Source organism: Pogoniulus pusillus, chromosome 7 (genome assembly GCF_015220805.1).
Source record: "Pogoniulus pusillus isolate bPogPus1 chromosome 7, bPogPus1.pri, whole genome shotgun sequence".
Lineage (NCBI taxonomy): Eukaryota > Metazoa > Chordata > Aves > Piciformes > Lybiidae > Pogoniulus > Pogoniulus pusillus.
In genome coordinates this window covers 28,179,298-28,201,240 of record NC_087270.1, presented here as the reverse complement: position 1 = coordinate 28,201,240, position 21,943 = coordinate 28,179,298, and the positions used below count along the sequence as shown (strand labels likewise).

At 41.8% G+C, this 21,943-nt stretch overlaps 2 protein-coding genes across 10 annotated transcripts in view; both read left to right on the top strand.

Annotated features, from left to right (window-relative positions):
• The first annotated feature begins 431 nt into the window (after window positions 1-431).
• UBXN2A (UBX domain protein 2A) lies at window positions 432-18,016 on the top strand. 9 transcript variants are annotated; one of them, XM_064146363.1, is made up of 7 exons: window positions 432-570; window positions 3,911-3,964; window positions 5,363-5,498; window positions 7,198-7,307; window positions 8,835-8,975; window positions 13,323-13,487; window positions 16,270-18,016. In XM_064146363.1, exons 2-7 carry the CDS (start codon window positions 3,924-3,926, stop codon window positions 16,556-16,558), a joined length of 882 nt encoding a protein of 293 aa, XP_064002433.1. In that variant the 5' UTR covers window positions 432-570; window positions 3,911-3,923; the 3' UTR covers window positions 16,559-18,016. The 9 variants fall into 9 exon arrangements, with proteins under 9 accessions (XP_064002433.1, XP_064002440.1, XP_064002434.1 ...); XM_064146370.1 differs by lacking the exon at window positions 432-570 and adding an exon at window positions 943-1,083; XM_064146364.1 differs by lacking the exon at window positions 432-570 and adding an exon at window positions 2,295-2,313.
• Window positions 18,017-18,099: 83 nt separating this feature from the next.
• Window positions 18,100-21,943, top strand: part of MFSD2B (MFSD2 lysolipid transporter B, sphingolipid) — a 42,506-nt gene continuing 38,662 nt past the window's right edge. The window contains exon 1 of the mRNA XM_064146371.1: window positions 18,100-20,425. Coding sequence (XP_064002441.1) covers window positions 20,381-20,425 — 45 coding nt within the window. The 5' untranslated portion in view covers window positions 18,100-20,380. The remainder of the gene's footprint in view (window positions 20,426-21,943) is intronic.

Here is a 21,943-nt window from a genome sequence, read left to right as displayed (position 1 = left end):
CCTTCGCCCGTGGGCACGCAGACTTATAAACTGTATCTTTTGTTCTTCATCGGGAGGAGAAATCTGCCTTTGCATCATACCACGCTGGCCCACGGACAAGACATTTATCCGCACTTCGAAGGCCGGCAGCAGCCCGTCGCGCAACCAGGGCTGCGGTGCTGCACCAGGCCCCGCTAGCACGGCCCGAGAATTTTGCCTCCTGCTCTCAGAGAACAAGCGGCGACGGTACGAGGATACTCTAGGTGGTTGTACCAGGGAGTACCGGGCCGTAGTCCCTGTCTTTACCTGGGACAGCAAAGCACCACATTTCGGGAGCAGCTGCGCTCCCCCACCGCACTAAGCCGCAGCTCTCCACAGCCGCCCCGCCCCGCCTCTCCCCCTCAACATGGCAGAAAGGCCCGCCCCCCGGCGTGGGCGGAGCTCTGCCTCTCGCCCCGCCTATCCCGGTCCGGGCGGGCGCAGCCGGTGCTCTGGCCGTTAGCAGTCGCGCCTGCGCCTTACGTCGCGGGACAGTGACGAGTTGGCGCGGTGGGGAAGCCGGTGGCGGGCTGCGCGTTAACCGGTGGCCGGGTGAGCTGCTATAGGGAGAGGTCGAGCCAGCAGAGCGTGTTCTGCTGAGCAGCGCTCTCTCAACTCCGATCCGGGCTAGAACTTCGTTCGAGGCTGTCCTGGGGCCGTCCTGAGAGGGGGAGGGCGGAATGTGGAGTGAGCCTTTCTGCTGCCTCCGCTCGGCCGCTTCGCTTCTTTCTGCCGGCGGCCTTCGGTCCCAGTCCCAGCTCTAGCCCTGTTCCCTGTGGAGTGGGGAGCCAACTTAAGTAGTCTCTCGGCGTGGGTAGGGCGGGGGGTCATTATCGGATCTGGTCGCATTCTCGGGCACTGTGGGGCGTTGCTACCACGTTATTGTCTCATCTCTAAAAATACTTCTCTGTCTGCCCACCTCATTGGGGTGCTGGCGTGGGTAACTGCTCAGGCGGTGTGTATTTTGGGCAACAGTTTTGGCAGCAGGCGCGGAGCTCCGTCTGTTCCGTGTGTTGCTGCGGGGGCAGAGCCCAGCTGCTGTATCGAGAGTGCAGATAAGTTCAGGTGCGGGCAGCCTGGGGAGGGGGGAACTGACGAGCAAGTTTCTTTCCAAAATCCACAGCCCTTTAACCAGGTGGAGAGGAAACGTTTCTGCTGTGTTCACCTGAACGTATCGGTCATGTTCGGGCCATTAAGTTTCACGTTTCTTTCACTTTTAATTTGTACTTGCCTTTTTTCGGTAGATGCTTGCTTCTTTGTTGTATGGCACAGTGCAGTTTTCAGTCATAATTTGTGTGTGGCGTGGTGACAGACTGCACTCTGCTCTAAAAAGTTTTTGACCTGAGAAATTTGCCTTCTGCCAAAACTAATAAGAGCTTTCGTGGATGGAGAGGTGGCGGCCGCTTGTTTATTTCTGCCCCTCGGAGCAAGGAAAGCTTCGAAGGTAGTTTCTGTTTTTTCTTGCATTAGAGTAACTAGATGTACGTACTCAACGATACCGAGCACAAAAAATACCTGCCAAAACTTAGGTCTATAACTGTCTAGATGAGAGCACCCTATTTCAAAGAGATGGCTGTGAAAGCAATCGCTGCGCCCATCGCCTGTGGGGCCGGCCGCAGGGATGTAGCTTCAAGCGGGGGCGGGGGGGCACAGCGCTTGAGGCAGAAGTTGTTCTGAGTCGGGAAGTCCGGGGGTAGCAGATAGTAGCTGTGGTGGGCTGCTGGCAGCTCCAGTTTCTTCCTGGGTTGTACATGTAATTTCCAGAGATGGAAGTTAAGTTCTGTGGTACTTTTTTTCTTGTGTGTACCAAAGTTTCCACTTTTTAAAGTCGCCTGTCGAGATGTCTGTCACAGGTTGGCAGAGAGAGGTGATTTGTGTTAGCCGATTTGGCTTGCTGAGCTAAAGTGCCGGCAGTGCTGTGATCGCTATCTCCTAATGGCTTTTTGATCATAATAAACATCAATATGTTGTATAGGCTGATTTCTTTACCTTGATATGTTAACAGAAACACTTCTTCTAAGTGTAATTGCTGTCGTACTTTAGAACAATAGCAACTTTCACAGATGACCAGATTTGAATGCTCTTCATGCACATTTGAGGCCAGCCTAATGTAGCAAAAGAATTAATTTGAAGGGCTGTTCTATTGTGTCTGTTTTTAACAGCTCTGATGGCAAGTCACAGAGAATCAATAAAAGCAGATGGCTGGAGGTGGCTCTTGTTGCTTTAGGGACTAGGCTGTTGAGCAGTGAAAGGTTAGAAGATGAACACATAAACATAAAATTACTTTGTGCTAAGGTGTGTTAAAACTGTTTTTTTTTAAACTTCTCCTAAATTATCTTTTTAAACGTTCTTAAATTGCTGTATTTATTGGTACTGAAAGTTCCTTTTTTCCAAGTGCAGGTACGGAGTTAAGATCTGTTTACGAGATCATAGTGTACCAATACAGGCTTGCCTGATACGTTATACTCTGGCAGAATATTTGATGAGGGAAAAGACCATACCACATTTTGTGTGATGTGTCAAAAGTGTGCTAATTATAAATGTTAGGACCTATTGCATAACAGCATCTGTTAAATCAAAGGCTGCTTAAACTTTAGAACCTATTATGGACATACCAACTGAATCTTTTTGGTTGCTATGGGGGTTTTCTGAAGTCCTATATACATTTCTACAGAAAGTCTATCAAGGGTTGAACTTTCAAGATAAAGCAAGCCCAATATTATGCTCCTGAGGAACGTGAGTTAGCACTGATTACCTGAATGGGCTTTTCTTTCTGTGCTGCAGTGAATGTTGCTGTTCTGTAACTTCTCCCATCTTATTAAATTAGATGTCAAGACCACTTAAAATTTATTATAGCCTTGCCATGTGTACTACTTTTCAGGAGTGTAATAGCTGTCTCTGCTCAGTTTGCTCTCTAAAAGCAATGTACAATATCATTACTAAGTCCCAAATCTGCCAGGATCCACATCATCTACGTAATCTGTACCCAGTGGTCTTCAGGAAAAACTCTTTGAACACAGCTACAACTGAAAATTTCTGTTCTTTTGCCTCTAATTTTAGAGTGATTTTTAAAATTTGTTTTTAAGGGTGTATTGGGAGGTCTCTGGCTTTTTGTGACTTTGTGTAACTTTTTTCAAGACAGCTCAAATGAGCATAGTAAATTCAATATGGCATCTTCATTTCTTTTGATTTGACAGAATAATCCTGTAACATATTTAGTACTTGCAAATCCAGGATCTTCTTTCCAGCTAAATGATTATCCAGAATTCACATTTTCTGGGATGCTGCACCAATATATTGCAGTACATGACAAAGAGGAACCTGGCAAATCCTGCACCTTTCAATAATGCTGTTAATATGGAGGTCGTTAGAATGTCTGTAGCTGCAGTGCAGTTCTTCTGCAACTGTCTCAGTGTTGCAAAAAATCGAGGAGGGGGGGTGTTAAATCATGCTACTCAGAAAAGGAATGTGGTATTTTTTTCCTTGCCTAAGTATGGGCATGTATTTTCAGTTTACATGATTATTGCAGAATTAATTTTCTTCAGTTATGAAAAGGTACTATTCCTTTTGAACAGCTGAAACTGATGCATGATTCATGTGTCATTAAATTACAAACTGCAGGAAAACAAAGAACCATCTGGAGACTTGGTGGGAGGGAGGTTGATGTTTCTGGTTAAATGTAGTATCAACACAGGAAAAACTATAGAGCGTTTCAGGTACAAAAGGAGGCAAAGTGTACTGGACATTCTGTCAGGTTTTGTTTTGAGGTTGTGTTTGGGTTTTTTTGTGTGATGGGTTTTGTTTGGTTTGGGGTTTTGCTTTGTTTGGCTGGGGGAGGTTGGTTGTTTTTGTCTGTTGCTTTTTTAACTTACCTTCTTTTTTTTGTAATTAGGCAAGGCACCAAAATGAAAGACATGGACAATATCAAAACTGTAAAGAAAGAATGGTAAGTGCTAGTTGTCCGCTTCTCCTCCTTCTCCCTCTTCTATTACTCTTTGTGTGTCCTGTCATGACTTTTCAACTTTATGTTAAATTTAAAAATATTTTCTTTCTGTACCAACCTGCTCCACATATACCAAAGCTTTAAAAAAAATCATTGCTAAAAGATTTTTCACACACCTGGAATGTTTACTAGATGCAAAAAAAGTTGCATAAACATTTTTATTCGAAGTAGAAAAGCAGCCTTACAAATTGCCAACTCACTGTACACCTCTGTGTTTGCTGTGGAGCTGTTTGGTTTTCCAGTTACGTTTCTGAAGTAAAGCACAGTGAATACCTAGATTAATGCTTCAGATTTCTTTTGTTTTATTGGAAAACTGAAATGGCAACAGCATACCTTTGAAATGTCTTCTTTAATCTTGTCAAGTTTTTGTTTAAAAGCATTAATCTGTAGAGTTTCTCAGTGTCACATGGATGCACTGCAAACAATTCCTTTTTAAGCAGATGTATCTAATGGCCATTCAAGTAAGCATTGCTGCTCTTGAATTCATTCAATGCAGTTTTATGTGAATTGGATATTTTTCACGAGCTGGGTTGATTTTTTTTTTTTTCTCAGTTGCTTAGAACAGCCTTTTCTGAATCTCCAATAGGAATAACTCCTGGAATGTTCACCAAAAGCTGAATAATCCTCTCATTATGGAAAGTACCTAAACTGAAAGATAATCATTCATTCAGGTTGCGTATTTCTGCGTGTTGATTGGTGAGAATCTCACAGAAACAGCTGTCACATGTTCAGTGTTCTATAAAAAGATGCAGTTGATGCATCTTCTTTTAATACTCTGGCAGTCTCCACAGTACCAAAGTCTTCTATTGCATTTCTTCGGTGTGCTCTTTGAGTGACTTGTTCTTGAGTATCTCTAATGTACTTTCAAAGACAGTAATACTGGTGGCTCTATGATGCTGTGGAAATGGGGAGGGTCAAGTAGGGGTGGAGAAGAATTTTGGGGCAATTATCTTAAAACTTATGTCAGAGGAAGTCACTCAAGCTGTTATCATGGAAATGCTTTAAGGAAGGCCTTTCACTGGTGTTTGTTAAATGTTTGTCGGAATTAAAAGTCAATGAACTTGGCAATCCTTGCTCTGATACCAAGCTTCTGCATAGTTTAATCTTTTCTATTATCATTCTTTAACTTGTGCTTCTGAATTGCTAGTAGTAGTCAGAGATTTGTAAGGAGTTGCTAAGAAAGGCAGAGCACAAAGTTGAGCTTATGTTTTGTAAGAATCAAGTCAGTCAAATGCAGGGGAGATGCTTTTTACCACGCTTGGTACTGAATGTCTAGAGTAACTGCTTCTCTTCTGATGTGTTCTCTGAGGCTTCCTTTTGATTTACAGCTTTGTTTTGCAGGATGTGTAAATCGGGAACCAATGACCAGATGTTGAGTGGTACAGAGCAAAACTTTGACTACTTTGTAGATAGCCTTTTTGAAGAGGCTCAGAAGGTCAGTGCTATATGTATGCCCCCAGCTACAGTCAAGAACCAGGTAGGCAATGAAGAAAAAAATACCCATGTCTAACATAATAGGAATATTCTGGAGAACAAATGTGAGAGGTCTGTCCATCTTATCTGGTACATCTGTAAATAGATGCACCCAGCATTAGAAAGAAGAGTAGAAACAGGCTCCTGTTTCTTATTTAGCCAGGCCTGTGCTTCTGCCTCTTACAATTTTATAGTGGCTCTAGTGTCATTTTGGGACCTATGCTGGCATTGGCTAGCACACTTCTGCTTTGCTAGTAAGGAGACTGAGCTGTTCACAAATTGTGCAAGAAATGACAACTACTGTTACATTGGAACTGTGTTTAGAGAGTTGCAACCTTTTTAAGCAGAGGCACAGCCCATCATTTTCTCATTTGGGCTTATTTTTGTAGTTGCAGTGGTAGTGGGATGTTTAGTAGGGGGTTGTATCTGAGTGGTTCTGTTCTTTTCATACTTCTCTATTACTCTCCAGACTAGTAAGGGGCTGGAGAAAAGGCTGCATGGAACAAAGATGTCAAGGAGAAATTTGAAGTGAGCATTGATGGAAATGACATTCATTGCAGTTCTGAAATAGTATTCCATGGCAGTACTTTTGCCAATGTCAAAATGGAAGGTTGGTGTGGAATAATTACCCCATGTTAAATTTGCATACTGGACTGATATAGAGGAACCTTCCTGCAGTGAGAACTTCTTCCATATTCATTGGTGCCATGAGACACAGACTTTTAAAAGGAATCTGACCTTGCTGAGTGCTATATAGCTTTATGACAGATTACCACCCAAAAGAGAAGGAATTTTATTTAGCAGTTTGCACATGCTGTGTATTTGTGTAGCAATGAGCTTCTAACATGTCCAACTGATTTTAACAATTCAAACTGTCAAATACTACCAAGCTTAGTTCAAACCAATTTCCAGCTGGGGTGAATTATTCATGTACCTGATATGTCACCATGTATCTGTGAATACAGTGTTTTTTCAGGAATCAGACCTGGATAAAAATTGCCTCCTTGAATGGCATAATGCATAAATAGGAAGTTACAATCCCAAATATATCCATGTTAGTGTTGGGAAGATTTCAGTGATCAGTATGAAGGCTACAAGTTGAAGTAGTTGATGTTCTGTGGCAAAGTTAATGGATTGCAGAGAATTTTTTTTCATTGTCCTAGCACCTAAGTTTTTAGTATATCTAGGAATTCCAGTGTAACAGATGTGTGACAGTCTGAAAGTATATTTTGTGGTACTTGCTGCATTTCCCCAGTAAAAGGCTTCTGCATGCATTATCTCCACGACTGACTTTCAGAAAATCTTTCTGAATGATCAGAGCAAGGCTTTACTCTAACAAATCCCCAGCTGGGCTATTCTGGTAGTTGGTGTTCTAACACCAGGCATGTGTGCTCTCAAATTAGCTCTTGAAGACTTGCAGCTGTCTGGGATCTTCCAGCTCTTTTTTTTCTCCCTGCTCAACTGAAGGAGTGTTCTTGACCTAGGAATGGAAAGTTATTGTGGGAAGGTTTTTCCCTAGCTGTGATTGACATAAGGTGCTTGCAGTTGCTCTGCCTGTTGGCTCAGGGCCAAACCAGATTATAGTGAGTCTTCTCTTGGTATTTTTAGTCCATGTAGTGAACGATTTGCAATCATAGGATACTGTGAGTTTACCAATTTGGTTTTACAACAGTGTTATATTGAGAATTGTTCTTATTTCATAGGTTGATGTAATTATTACACTTTGGAAAAATGGGTTTACGGTAAATGACAGTGACCTTAGGAGCTACACTGATGTTGCAAACCAGCAGTTCTTGGACTCCATTAAAAAAGGGTAAGTTTTGTGTTCTTAATCAGCTTGAGTTAGTGCACTTTGGATAGTGCTTAGCATATGGTCTAATTTTTTCACATAGCTGCTTGGCTTTTCTGCATTGCAGTGTCCTTGTAGGGGCATAGGCCACTGCCTGTCTGAGTTCCTGCAGTGCTAATGGCTGTTCTAACATCAACAGGTCTAATCCAGCTATCAATTGCAGTGGTTGTACAGTTGATGATGAAACAGATAAAAGCAAGTGTTGGTGGGGAGGCACAGCAGGTGCGGAATGAAATGAAGAATAAATCATGAGTGCCCAGTAAGAGCTACTGATCAAATGGTACTTTGACTAATGAACTCAATGGATAAGTAGTTAGGCATTCCTGGGTTTATGGTCTTTGTTTTCTTTTTAGTGGTGAAAAAGCCTTAAATGTGAATAGTTACTCCATGTAACATCAAGAAACTCTGAGCAGTCGTACATTTCAGACCTTTGTTCCTTGTACAGCCTTGCCATTTCAGTCATTGGTGTGTATATCACAGTTTTAGTTTTACCCTCCAATTAAAAATTAGGATGCTATACTGATTGCTGCTAGCATGTCCAGCGTTGCTTTAAGGAAGGTTGACCATACAAACTAATGTAACTTTGTGCCTTTAATTTTCACTCTGTTTCCTCACCTCGTACAAATGGAAGAGAATATTATTTTATGGAGAGTATAATTTAGTAACTCCTTTTCAAGCATGTGACATTACTAAACCATTGTATTTTTTGGTTCTTCCACACTGTGCTAGCTCATGAAAAATACTAATTTTGCAGTGTTTCTTCTCTGTACCTGTCACCTGTTTTAGTTGTAATGGCACTGTTTAAAGCTTTTTGCATTCTTTGTATGCATGCCTCAAAAGTTTTCCACTTTTCATCCACCCTTCTCTTGCGAAGATGCTAATTACAATGTAGCTCCTGCATAATTAATAGCAGAGAAGCAGTTAGTACAGCCCATGTGCCCGCTGAGTCTCACTGCCTGAAAATGTAGTCTATGAGCTATCAGGGCTCATAGACAAAGACGTTGTTGTGTTCTGCTTAGTGCAAATAAAGCATTACTGAGGTGATAGTAGTGCGCTAAAAACATCGTCATTAGCAGTGATCTAACTTTGAAAAGCTGAGATTTGTGTGTATTTGCAATTAAACACAGTATGTCTGAACATGGTTCTTTAAAAAACAATTGTCTCTTTTTTTCCTGTTCTACTGTGGTGATGATAAAATGAAGCCTTTTGCAGCAATGTATGGTAATATTGAACATCCTCCATGTCACGTGCTGTGGAGTGGTAACTGAGTGACTGTTGAACATCGTTAACAACTTGAATGATGATATCTTCTAGTCACTTTATAGTTAATTTGCAGTTCAAGTACTGGGGGGGGGGAGGGGGAAAGGACATTTACATCATGCACTTCATGAATATTGTTGTGTTTTTTGAAAAAAAACATTAAAATTATGAACAATAGCTAATCTGTGTACTCAAAGCAGTTAAGTAGTTTTCTCACATTTTGTTCTTAAGGGAACTGCCTTTTGAGCTACAAAAAGGTTTTGATAAGGAGGAAGTAGATGTGAAGGTGGAAGATAAAAAAGACAAGGTGTATTTGTCATCAAGGAAACCAATATTTCATCCCTTTTCTGGACATGGTTACAGATTAGGAAGGTGAGTAATCTAACATGTCTCTAATGGAGTAGCTAAAGGGAACTATACCTATGGTAAAAGATCTCATAATACAAGTTAGAAGTGACCTCTGGACCTCCAAGCAGCAGAATCTGTGGGGACAGATGAAGTTGTTCAAGCTTTCATCCAGCTGGACCTTGAAATCTTACAAGAGTGTAAGCTGCACAGGATGTTCAGTGAGGGACTGTCTTCATGGGGAAAAAAACTTTTCCTTTTATTGCATCTGAATGTCTCTCATTTCAGTTTGTCACCCATGAATAGTGTAGCCCTTTCCTCCTGACAGTTTCCTCCCTCCCTGCCACTGACACCATCTCTTGCACAGGCTGCAGTCCTCATGAGGCGAATGCTGCAGGCAGCAGTTTTCTTGTCAGCTCTTCACAGAACTTGCTCCAGTTTATCAGCATCCTTATGTTATTTTGGATGCTAGATCTGGACACATTATTCACGTGTGTCTAGTGAGTGCTGCATGGGGGATAATCAGCTCCTACATTCTGCTAGCTGTATTCCTCTTAATACAGCTGGGACGCTGTTTGCTTTCTTTGTTCAAGATCTCAATATTAGCTGAACAGTTTCAGCTGAAAGGATGTCACTCTTCTGTGATTTAAGAGAAACAAACCTCTTTTAAAGCTGTAAGTGCAGTTCTTTCTACAAGAAGAGAGGAGTATGATGGTCCCATAAAGGGAATTGAAGTAGTAAGAGGTTATTTTGCTTTCTCTTAAAATTCTTCACTATTTAACCATGTTATTTTTTGCAGTGAGATGTTTTGCATGTTACAGCGATCCTTTTTCCTTTACCCCATGACTCTCTTGTGGTTGGAGAGTGTCAGCTGGTAGTGCCAATGTTAAAACTGCTCTTGATTTATAAGCAAACAGTACTGTGTTTTGGAAGGCTGCTGTAGAAGTTCATATATTCGATCCCGGTTACTTTTGCTTACTTTGCCAAATTCTTTGCTTCACATATCTTCTGAGACCTATGTGCTTATAAAAGCAGACTTCAGCCTAGGAAGCAGACTATATTCAGTGACCAGGAGACTACAGGAAACTTTCATAGGTAGAGTTTTTTAATGACCTGCCAACCAGCATTACTAGACTGTGTGAAACCTTAGGTGGGCAGATAGCTTCAACTGAGTGAAAAGGGCTTTCTGCTAAGGCCCAGTGCTTGTGCTGAGGGAAGGTGTGACCCAGGTAGGAATGGAGTAGGCAGGGGAAGAAGATAATAATGTGCAGAGTAAGAGACTGATAAAAATAAAAGATGAGTGGTTCCAGGCTGCCTCAGAGAAGCAACTATCTGTCTTACCCTTTTTGTCTGTTTCTGTAACACAGGCCATTCACTTGCTACATGCTTGAGTAGATATGTTCAATAGGGAAAATACGCTGTTGAGCAATAGATGAGATGTTGTAAGACTTGCATTTGGTAGCACTGAAATCTTGAGTGAACAAGGTTCAAGAAATAAAACTTATCTACAAATAAACACTTACATAGCAAAAATACCTGTAGTGTGCTGGGTTTCTGGTACTAACCAGTGCTGAATAGTAGGCTGTGCAGTTGTTCGTCATGTTTTGTCATGCCTACAGCAAGCGATGATCTTCCTTCCCAATAGGGGAGTCAGGTTCTGGAAACATGCAATTCTGTGAATTTTGGTTGACTGGTCTTGTACAGTGAGATGTCCTGCAACTTGCTCAGCATTTTCTTTGTGCACTGAATAAAATGCCTTTTTTTAATCTACTTGTGCTAGTTGATTCAGTGCTATGTTATTTGAGCCTTTCCTTCAAAGATGAGTAAATATTTTTGCTGCTATTTGGAACACGAACCCTGAGTGTTCTTACTCCATAAGCTAGAGATCACTTCATTATGTTAATAAATGTCTGTAATGTGCATGTGCTACTCTCCCCACAAAGTGTTTCTACTGAAAATGGTGGTGTTGTCTGAGACCTGTTACAAGTTTTAAGCTATGTAATTCCCTCTCCACAGTTGTACTTGTGCTTAATCAGAAGTGAGAGGGGCAAATGACTTAACTGTTTATTTTGTCTTATGACTTAACTGAACTTCAGCTTACCAAATAAACTCTCGTGGTAGTCTGTAGATTTTCTGCCAGCATTCCAAGATGGATGGATTATGTGGCAGATAAACAATTATGAGTTGGCCTGTTGATCCACTCATTAGAACTCCTTTTTGAGATAAAATGGGGGAGTCAGAAGTTTATATGCTTGTTGATGTAACTCAGATGAACTTGATCCTCTTCCTCTTGCACAGGAGAAACAAGTGAGTCTTAACCAGACTTTTTCCAGTATAGCTTATGAGGCTATGTAACTAGCAGGTATATTCTGTTTTTATGTCCCTCTCTTGAACTGCATTTAATAGTTTGGGGCTGTAACAAGATTTATAACTGTACTTTTCCATTAAGCTTATCAGTGCATTTAAAAAACTGCCTCAAAAGCATGTTAATTAAAATATTGACTGAGATCCCTTGTAGCAAAGCACACTTGCTCTATAACTTCATTAGGGTAAAACACAGTGTGCCAAGATTCTTAACTGTTAGTCAGGGTAAGGCACAGTTCTGAATTCCTGGCCTTTTTATTTTCAGAACATTGTCAGGAGGCTCTTATTTCTTCGATCTTTAGTTTGTATTTTCTTTTGATAATCTTATAAAAGGAGTAAGCCTTTGATCTCAGACTAGTAAGATTTAGATTCTTGGTTTGTGGCTTTAGTCAAAGCTCCCACCACTAGATGGCTTTATCTGTCAGCTATACAAGAGCAAAGTTGTTAAACCTCGGTGAATATAGACTTTCTGCATATAGGTGTTCTAACTTTCTCTTGCAGCTTAGCATAGCTTGTTGGCTTTGCTTTCACACTCATTTGCTATCTAAAGAATCATCTGCAGTGCTTATCATAAATTCCAAGGTATATCCATCAGGGAAGTTGACTTGAGAATGACACCAAAATCCATCTCTGTTTGAGACAGCTGTCTGAACTGTAGTTGTGGCTGGTGGGCTAAAATGTTCAGCGTAAGCTAAGCCAGGTTCTTAGCCAGCTGCGCAGTTGATTGACTTCACTGCACTGAAGAAAGCTCATATCTGAGTGCCTCTTATCTGCTTCCAGTTGCAGTGGGCATCTCTTCTCAGTCACTTGGGAATTGCATTCCTTGATTCTCATTTTTTTTCGGTGAGTTTCAGTGGAAGAAATAAAAAGTACTTCTACAGGCTGTGATAGCCTGAAAAGTTGGGGCACTTCCTGCCCTCTGCCTAGCTCCTAGTTAAGATATTTTTTTAAAAATACCTCAGATTAAGAAGGATTTGAGCTTGTACCTTTATTAGCTTTAATATATCAAGTCATTAGAAATATGTTTTTAATTAGAAATTGCCTGTGAGTTTCCCATTTTGAACTGCAGGGTACAAGAATATAAGGATGTGGTTTGTCCACAAAGCAGGTGTAGTATTGTTAAGACTCTCATTGTATGGCCACTGGTTACCTAATTCTCTGTGCAAAGAGAAAGCCTTTCTGCAAACTGCCATGAAGATTTCCTGTAGTCAGTAACCACAACTGAGCTCAGAAGAAATGATAACTCTTTAAATGGCTGCTGTTGTTCTGCAAGTGAACATTGGGTTATACTCAACGTGAGCTGAGGATGTGCCCTTATGATGATTTAGTACATGCTGAACAAGGTCAGTCCTGAAAGAAGCACAGAATAAACATTTTTGCCAGTATTTTTGTATTTTGCTTTTAAGACCACACACTTGGACTGAGCTCCCTATATTCTGCCAAGCCACTGTATGGATCTTTGCCTTTATGTTTGGGTTGTCTGTCAAAAGTGCCTTAGGAAAAGCATAATAACCCAAATGCTGTGTGCATCAGTCTGGATTTTCATGTTAAGTCAATTTCTCTGATAGATGAGTAATGCTTCAAAGCTGAAATAGTTGGTGCTGGCATCTAAATCAAGGCTAACAGCATTCAGTTAAATTGAATTACTGTAATCACATTACAGTGAAAATTAACACTGGGTATGCAAATTCAGTGCTCAAACCCCTTAAGGTTTCACCTGTGTGATTAGAGTACAGAAAAATGCATGAAGAATCTTTACACTTTGATCTCTTGTGTATTTATATTTAATCCTTTGAAATTTAAGTTCCCTTCCATCTTGTAAGTGTTTAGCATGAGAAAACAAATTCTTTAGCATGTTGAAATCCTCAAAAGAAAGTATTGGCATGCCGTTAAAGCTGACATTTATGTCCATGTTCCTGGGGCATAAAGCTCCAGAAGCAGAGATCTGGAGGGGAGTTTCAAGCACATGTGTCTACAGAAGGCATAATCTCAGGTGGCTTTTCTTTTCAGTGCTACTCCAAGGATAATCTGTAAAGTAAGAGATGATCATCAAGGTCCTGACAACAAGAAACACCTGCCATTAGTACCCTTAAATGATTTGGAGCCTATCACTAATGTACAGATCTGGTTAGCCGATGGAGAAAGGATAATTCAGAAATTCAACATTTCTCATAGGTAAGATTTGTTTTAGCACTGTCACATCTATTTGCATCTGAAGTACTTGTCTTATGCCTGTATGTATGCTAGGTCTCAAGTTACTGTGTGTGGTGTAAATCTTCTGTTCACTAACATGGGATTGCTGTTCAGCTGTATCTAGAAAACCTCTTTTCAAATTTTGAGACATTTTTGTAGCTGACAAGAGGAGCACAAGAGGAATGTGAACTGATGTTAATAGCACATTATAGTGTAAGCAAAACTCTGAGGAAACTAGGAATTCTTTGTAGGTTACTGGAAGTTAATTTCATTACTGGAGGAAGCAGCTTTTAAGATGGCAAATAACTCTCAAAATCGCTACATCTGGAGCAAATGGCTTATTAAAATGCAGGCTTGTCATTGGGCATAGGCAGCAGCACAGCTGAAAGCTGGGGGGTGTGACTTAGAGTTGAGACAGAGAAACCTTTAGGGAGGGCTGGAGTCAGTGCACTAGGCAGGGAAAGTGCTTCACCTGTGTCATCAACATGGACAATATAGAATGCATTCAGTGTGTTTCAATTTCCAGTTCCAGATTGGCTTCTAATTTGGGATAATGACAGAAGATGCCAATGCAGCATATGTATGCAGGAGCTTTGATAAAGCAGGGTTCACCACTTTAACATTAAATTATAGATCTGCTGTCTAAGACTTTTCTCAAATTTGTGATTTGAGCAATCACTCCAGTACTATACACTCACTTCATATGTAAAAGGTGTGTTCCCTGTAAAATGATCATAGATACAGTACAACACAGGCTGTTGCCAAAGTGAACCGTGTATGCCTGTGTGTTGGTCAGAAGAAAAGCCCAGAAGTTGAAGGTTTATAACTGATTTTTCATTTGACTTTTACTAATTTATCACTGGTAGTGGCCTAAGGTGTTAACTATAATGCTTTTGAAATATACAGCAGTAGCTGAAGGGCCAGTTGCTATTTTAATTATAAGTACTTCATTGGAGGGCTTAATATCTTTATTCCAGATTTCACACATTTAATTATATTTAGAAGGGTTTTTTTTTTGTCTTCATGGTAAGTAGTTTGAACAAGTGCTGAGTGCTTTTGGAAGAAAAAAGGAGTCTGAGATAAGCAGAACAGCAACCTTACTGAGGCAATGAGTTTTTTGAAGTAGTTTGCAGTAAATACTCCATCATAACATATCCTCTTGCCTCAAGATCACTGATTGTGCTGTATGCCACATTTGTGTATGACCTAATAAGAAATATGGGGAAATCCTTTTAAGTCCTTTTATTCTTAAGCATTATGATTACATGTAGAACACTCTTTTTGGTTGAAGGACAGAAAACAGTCAAGCATTTGTTAATTAAACTATAGGTAATTAATCTGTACCATATATATTGCAATGCTTGGGTAAACTGGTTCCTTTTACCTTCTTGCATCTAGAACGCTGATGTGCCACAGTAACTGCTGCTTTAGATATGATTTAATTCCTGATGAAAGATTGAAGTTAGAGCATTGGAGCAGAAGGGCAGATAGTATTGTAATACCACAGTAGGGGGAACTGAGGAGATAGGAGAGTGGAGCAAGTAGCAGAGCAGTGCTGTTGGAATAGCACACAGAGATATGTCTAGAGCTTTGAGCAACTAAGTGTGACCCTGGAGCACTGAATGTGGAGCCTGAGAAGGAACTTCTTTGTTCCAAAGCAGATAGCTGGTGCCTAATTGCCTGTGATGCTTTTGGGACCCATTGAACTTTGGTATAATGCATGCAGACACCTTTGTTCAACCAAAAATTTATTCCTGCTTGAGATCTTTCAGGTTCTGGGTTTATAAGACCAAGCACTGTCTCTGAGGTTTGTGTGCACAGGAATCAGGCGCTGACTCTATCTATCTGTCCAAGAAAGTATGGCTAAAGCATGAAAATTCAGTATCTGTGCAGCTTAATTGTTAGGATGGCTTTCCCCCAAGCCAGCTAGCACTTTCTCAATATCTAGGCTTGTTTCAAATATTACCTGAGGTCACAAAGCATTCCCAGGAGGCACTAAAGCCTGTGGGCTACACTGTGCATGGGGGAGAGGAGGGGTGAGTTTTATTTGTCAGTAGCCAGTCTACCAGTTGGCCTCAGGATCAGAGAGTGGACAGTGACCCTATGTTTACTGGAATAAGTTGTATCCTGTCACCTCCATTTTCTAATTAAATTGGCCACTCCCGATAATTCCTCAGCAAAACCTATCTTGGTTCCCTTGTTACTAGGTTCTTACCTTAGGTAAGGTTTGCACCTTACCAAGCAGCTTGACTCTGTAATGAATTCACTGCTGCACCTGCATTGGTAGAAGGAAGCTATATTTAGACCTCATTTACTCATAAACTATCCAAATGATTCTTGCAAACTCTTTATTGTTGTTATGGTTCTGCTACATCTGCTGCAAGGGTGAGGCACCTTTATTCTTAACTGTTGGCTGCAGAAACCTCAGGTAAGAGCTCCACCAGCTGGTTAAGAAATAGTAGGGTTGTGGAACTACCACCTGAATCATAGTGAAGCGTTTGAGTGCTCAGAAAGATACTCGTCCATTTTCCCTTGGGACTGCTCTCAGCGTGCAAACCTCGGCCCTTGCCTCCCAGGTGGATCAGGCACTTGAGGATGCCACCTCGTCTGTATTTCTCCGTTTCTTTGCCATCAGCCATTTCAAAGTGGGTGTCTCATTCTCTTGTGGTGGCTACTTGTGTTGGCTACTTGTGTTGTGCATGTGGTCTGTGTTGGGGTTGAAGTGCTCTAATGATGAAGTTTCTTTGTTTTTTTTCTTTCTCAGAATAAGTCACGTCAGAGACTTCATAACAAAGTATCAAGGATCAGAGGGAAGTGTTCCCTTCACACTGACTACTTCACTGCCTTTTCGAGAGCTGCAAGATGAAACACTCACGCTAGAGGAAGCAAAGTTGCAAAATGCTGTCGTTGTTCAGAGACTACAGAAAGCAACTGAACCTTTCAAACTTTTAATGATAAAAGCGCCTGACAATGACTATAAAACTGCTGCTTCACCTAACGGACAGCTTAAGAATGAACAAAAAAGTACTATCAAAAGTTCAAGATCAAATTAGCTTTTAACTGATCAAAAATTACTTACACATGGAACTAGATGAAACCAAAAACCTAACCAGCAATATCTGGATGCACACTCATCCTCATGTACTGTGCTCTTAGAGAGCAAAATATGTGCTATGCTGTCACCTGCTGTAATAGATATATTTTTGAACTTAATTTGGTAGTCACAGTTTGTCTGTATAACACAGCAGAGGTAGCTCTGTGATGGGGTCATCCTTAGAATTTCCTTAGGTAGAAATCTTAGTTCTTTAATGAGCATACTTAGTTGGAGACTTAATTATTACTGATAGCACCTGTTAAGGGAAAAACGTGGTTTTGCACTTTGGACTAAAGTGAAACTGAACTGATTGGTTTTACTTATATTTCAGTCTAAAATACTGAAGTTTGCATTCTTCTCACAATAACTCTTAAGCTAAGGATGCTTCAGGGAAGCTCACATTTGAGCTCTTTACTAACTTGAAAATCTTCATTAGTTGTGTCTTCAGGTTTTAACTTTTATCACAAGATCTGCAGTGTAATATTCTATCATGTATTCACGTGATGGTAGGTGCATGTGTGAGAAGACAAATGAGGTAGTCTGGTGCATACTGCATATGCAAGTGTCTCAAAGTAAGCTCTAAAGAAACCGTTACTACTGATGGTGGAGGTGGTTTGTGCCTCTCTTGTGCTGCTACAGATGTCATACCAATAAGGTGATGTCAAGCTATGTACTGATTAGGATAGAGATACATTTTTAGCTTTGTCACACAAAAAAACTTAGCTTTTCTGAACAGGAATAGTGGTTTAGAGGAACACAGTTGCCATTATGTTGTATACCTGCCTCTGTCCTGAACCAGCCAGCTGACTGAAATACTAATTGCATGTGGTCCAAGTTTCAGAGATGTTGAAAATCCTTATTTGAAAACAGAGGTTCTGACCCCTCTCCTCCCCACCCATACAAATCTTCTTGCTGTCTGCATACTTCAGGTATAAAGCTTACAGCCAACAATTCCATGTTTTACTAAGGAAGATATGAATATGAAGACTCAATACTTTGTTCCGTGTTTGCAAAGTAGCACGTGGGTCTGTGAATGGAACTAGAGTCTGTCAGTAAGACTCAACCCTGGGGCCTTCAATGAGTACTGACTAGTTTGTGCTACATGCATAAATGGATGATTGTTGGGTTTGCACTTCTTTTGGGTGGTTAAATGAAAGATGGGTTTGGGATTTCCTGGTTTTATTCTAAATAGAAGTTTATTTAATTGGAGTGACTTGAATTTTGTCTAAAAGTCCTGTTACTTCAAATTAGGAATGTGCTTCATTCCCAGGGATGTAAAACTGTTCTGCCTCAGCATCTCTACTGGTATCTTTGGGAGTGTGAATCTGTATTTGGAAAGCAGTTTTCAGCACTATAAACTTGTATGTTACTGTGTCATTCAGGTTGCAGCAAATAATACAACTACACTTTCTTTTGATCTTGTACTGACTTCTGCTATATGAAAGACATCTGAGACCTTTAGTAATAGGAAGAAATGTGCAGACAAATCCACTAGTAAAATTAGAGATAAGTCACCTACAGACAAAAGTCCTATCCTCAGTTTGCAGAGGTGCATGAACAGTTAATTTTATTAACCAGTGCTTTTGAATTTGTCTTCATGTAAAACTAAGTATGAGGAAACCACACACGTTTGATTGTAAGCTCAATTCTCACCAAAAATGTGCATGAAATGTCAAAGTAGCAGTATTGTATTCCTGCATTTTCAACGGAAGATCAAAGAAATCATTAGTGTAAAACTAAGTGATATGGAAGGGGAAAGGGCATCAAATTTTAAGGTTAGTTTTGCTTTTTATCAAAAGATCAGGGTTGTGGAAAGGAGTCATAAATATTTAGTATCAAAGTGTTGATTCACATCTCCTAACAGTATTTTAAGCTGAATAGCTTGTTTCTCTGCAGTTATACACTGTGCTTTACTGAAGTCATCTGTTTCTGGCTCCAGCTTTGGTGTACTTGAGTGTCTATTTGCAGTTTCAAAGTGCCACGATCTTAATTACAAACTACGAGCAAATCTTTTGAAAAATCAAGAGTGATGCTGAGTGTGCTCATCCTGTATTAGACTAAAAGGTGCTTTTTTAAAGAGAGGCATTTAACTGTGATTGGCTAACATTTCCTAATTTGGAGAAAATCTTTGGGAGGAATAGAAGGCTTTCCTAAATCTAATTGTTTTCAGTCAATTTGTAAAGACTGATTAGCTACCTGTAGTGACTGGACAGCCTAATCTCTTGCTCTTGGCTGTAGACTGCCATTGTGCATTGGTCAAACAACAGTAAACCGAGCTTGATCAATGCTTGAGTTTGTGAAACACAAACGCTATCAGTTATTCATTGTTTCTTTACAAGCCTTTACTGTTTTCGGTAAAGCCTGTGTGTTAGCGTAATTTGCAGCAAAACTGAAATAGCCTAGAAAAGAACAAAGCTTTGAAGTGTTTTCTGTAGGTGTTTTCCATTGTGAAGAAACATTCAAATGCAGGTAACAGACTTAATGTGTCACCGATGCCCTTGTGTGAAGAGAAGCATCGTCTGTTGCAGCACGGGTTGTGTCTGGCTTGGTGTTTTAGAACGGACTGGGGCTAAAAGGCTGAGCGGTCCAGCTCTGCTTTAAAGTCCATCAGGCCTCAGCCTTTAGGGACCCCTTGGAGCCTAAAAGCTTCAGTGGTTTTAACAAGGCCTATTAAAGCCACTTTCTCAGTTTTGCTTTGAAGATCTGCATTTAAGGTAGCTTTTTATTGCTTTGTTCTTTCAGAATTTTCTGAGTTTGCTGTAATTATTCTTGTCATATGAAGTTGACAGGGGACTTGTACTTCATGATGGTATGTTTTGCCCTGGCTCTCTGGTACCCACCAGTGACTGTCAGTAGCAGAGCTCTGAATCGATTGAGCCAGGAAGTCCTTTGCACAACTGTTAGTCATCTTCCTAAGACAAGCAGATCACTGAGTCCTTGTGTGTTTGTTGATTTGTTTAAACCCTCTTCTAGGCTGGCTTACTGCTGGGAGAAGAACAACAACTTGAAAATACAGTTTAATTTTTTTCCTCTAATGCGGGGCACACCTGCAAGACTACTTTGCTGTGAGCAGAGTGGTGGTGAGCTCACACTGCCTCAGTCATGGTGTCTGCTCCAGGAGCGGCTCTGGCTGCAGTGTGCTTCCTGGGGTTTCGTGTGACCTCATGTCCAGCCGGTGGGCGACAGCATTGCTCGTTGCAGTGGTTCTGAATTCATATAACTCAGAAACCCGTGCATCTCTGCGAGGGGGTAGCGATGATACTTTTTTAGACTTCAGGTGCAAACAGCCCCAGAACCTCTCATCGTCTTGCAGCTGCGGGCTGAGGCGGTACCGGGTCATCGGGGCACGGTGCCGCTGAGGAAACATCAGGGCAGGCACTGTGGCGGACGTTCTCTGGACGTCCGGGCCGCTTAGTGCGCTCCCGGTACAGCAAAGTGTAGGCTTAGCTCACGGACGGCTCCCGCAGCAGAGCGGCCGCTACTGTTGCCGCCTCCGGGAGCTGCCCCGCGCTCCTCCGCAGTGGAAGCGGCAGGGAGGATGAGGACGGGTGTTCCTGGCGCCCGCGGCGGGCTCGGCTATGGAGCCTTGGGCCGAGGCGGGAAGGGTGCTTCCCCGGCGGGGAGTGCGGTCTCCGTGCCCGGGAGAAGGCACCGATAAGCATCTTGGCCCCTCCAGGTCGCGGCGTGAGGGTGGGGCTGGACGGAGCCGCTCGCCCTCTTCCCTCCGCCGCCCCGCCCCGGGCACGCAGGTGTGGGACGAGGGTGGGCTGTCCGCTTTACCATGGCGGGGGCTGCCAAGGACACCCCACAGCGCCCGGCGGAGGAGGTAAGGGACTGGGGAAAAGTGGCCGTCGTGGGACTCGAGGAGCTCCTCGACTACAGTCCTGGAGTGGAAGTGCGGTTAGGGTCCTGGGCGTGCGGAACGGTTCCCCCACATACTCCCACCCCTCCTAGTCCGGTACGCTGTTGTTTTTATTTTCAGTGCTGGTAGGTTACGGGTAAGAGGAGTCTCCGAAGGGCTTAGGGCAGCTTGAACTTGCTGCCCTGTTTTGTGTGGTGTCTCTTGAGCGGCGCAGCCTTTCTGAAACAGCTCTTCCCTCCGGGACTGCCTCTGCGATCGAGGCGCTTGGGGTATCGGTGCCAGGAGAGAGGTGCGGGCAAGGAGGGGGCCGCTCTCAGGAAGCCTCATCAGCTTCCAGATGGGCTTTTCAAGCGGGAGAGTGTCTAGATGCTTCCTCTTTTAGACTTGGCAGGTGAGAGTCGAATGAGCTCTCTTTTTGGTTCCATGGCTCTTAAGGGTACAACTGGAATGGGCAGCTTCAAAACAGGGGCTGAGTTAATCTTTCACAATGGGACAGAGGACAGTCAAGACACAGAGCTCATCGGACGCTCTCTTTTGGCTTCTCTTGTCTTCGGGAAGCACCTGGGGCAACTCATGTGAGACATAGGAATACTGTAGACAAATATGCTGTCTTTGGCTCACAGAGCCCCTCTGTGCTGTGTTGCTGGCCGCTGGAGGAATGCCCTCGAAAGCACCACTGTGTCCTGCCTTGCTTGTATGCCTTTCCTAGGTGTCCGCCTCCAAGCTCTGCTCCTGTTATTTTTTTCCACTCTGCGATGCACTGATGTCAGTAGGAAACCTGAAAACAGTCCTCAAGATACTTGGTATGAGGCACCTGGCATGCCACCTGTGACTGTCCCGCTCAGGCTTTTAAAAGGCATTTGTGTGGTCGTTCACAGAACAGAAACATTACCGCTAGTAATTCTACGCTGAGAGAAAAGCTGACTCAAGAGCTGCTCCTCGTTAGCTACACTTTCATTGTTTCTCAGATAAACCTACATTAGTATTTATCTTTTGGGTGCAGGTTTGTGCTCTCACAATTGCTCGTTGGTTCAGTTCTGGACTGAACTGATAAAGGATAGCTTAGCACCAAAAAAAACAGCTGTTTGCTGTGCCCATAAAGTTTTGGCAGTATCTTCACACGTTTGTGCAGAGTTGTTTTCCATGTGCTTATATACTTTGGAAATAAGATTATGTGTTATAAAAACGATATTCAACTTCTGTTTTGTTGGGGAAGGGAAATTTTCTAAGTTGTGCAAACTGTTTTTACTTCTCTTGTAAGTTAAAACCTTAAAGAACCACAGTGTCTGAGATGTGTTAATTTTCTATGCAACATTTAAAACTACTCTTCTACTTAAGGAGCAAAATCAAATCTTGGTTATTATGCTTTACTGGTTTACCTTGAAACACAATTAACTTTGTGCAAGTACAAAATTGTTGAATTCATCCAAAAATGCAAAAAATTAACTTCATCTGTTAACTTCCTTTGATTTCTTCTCCTCC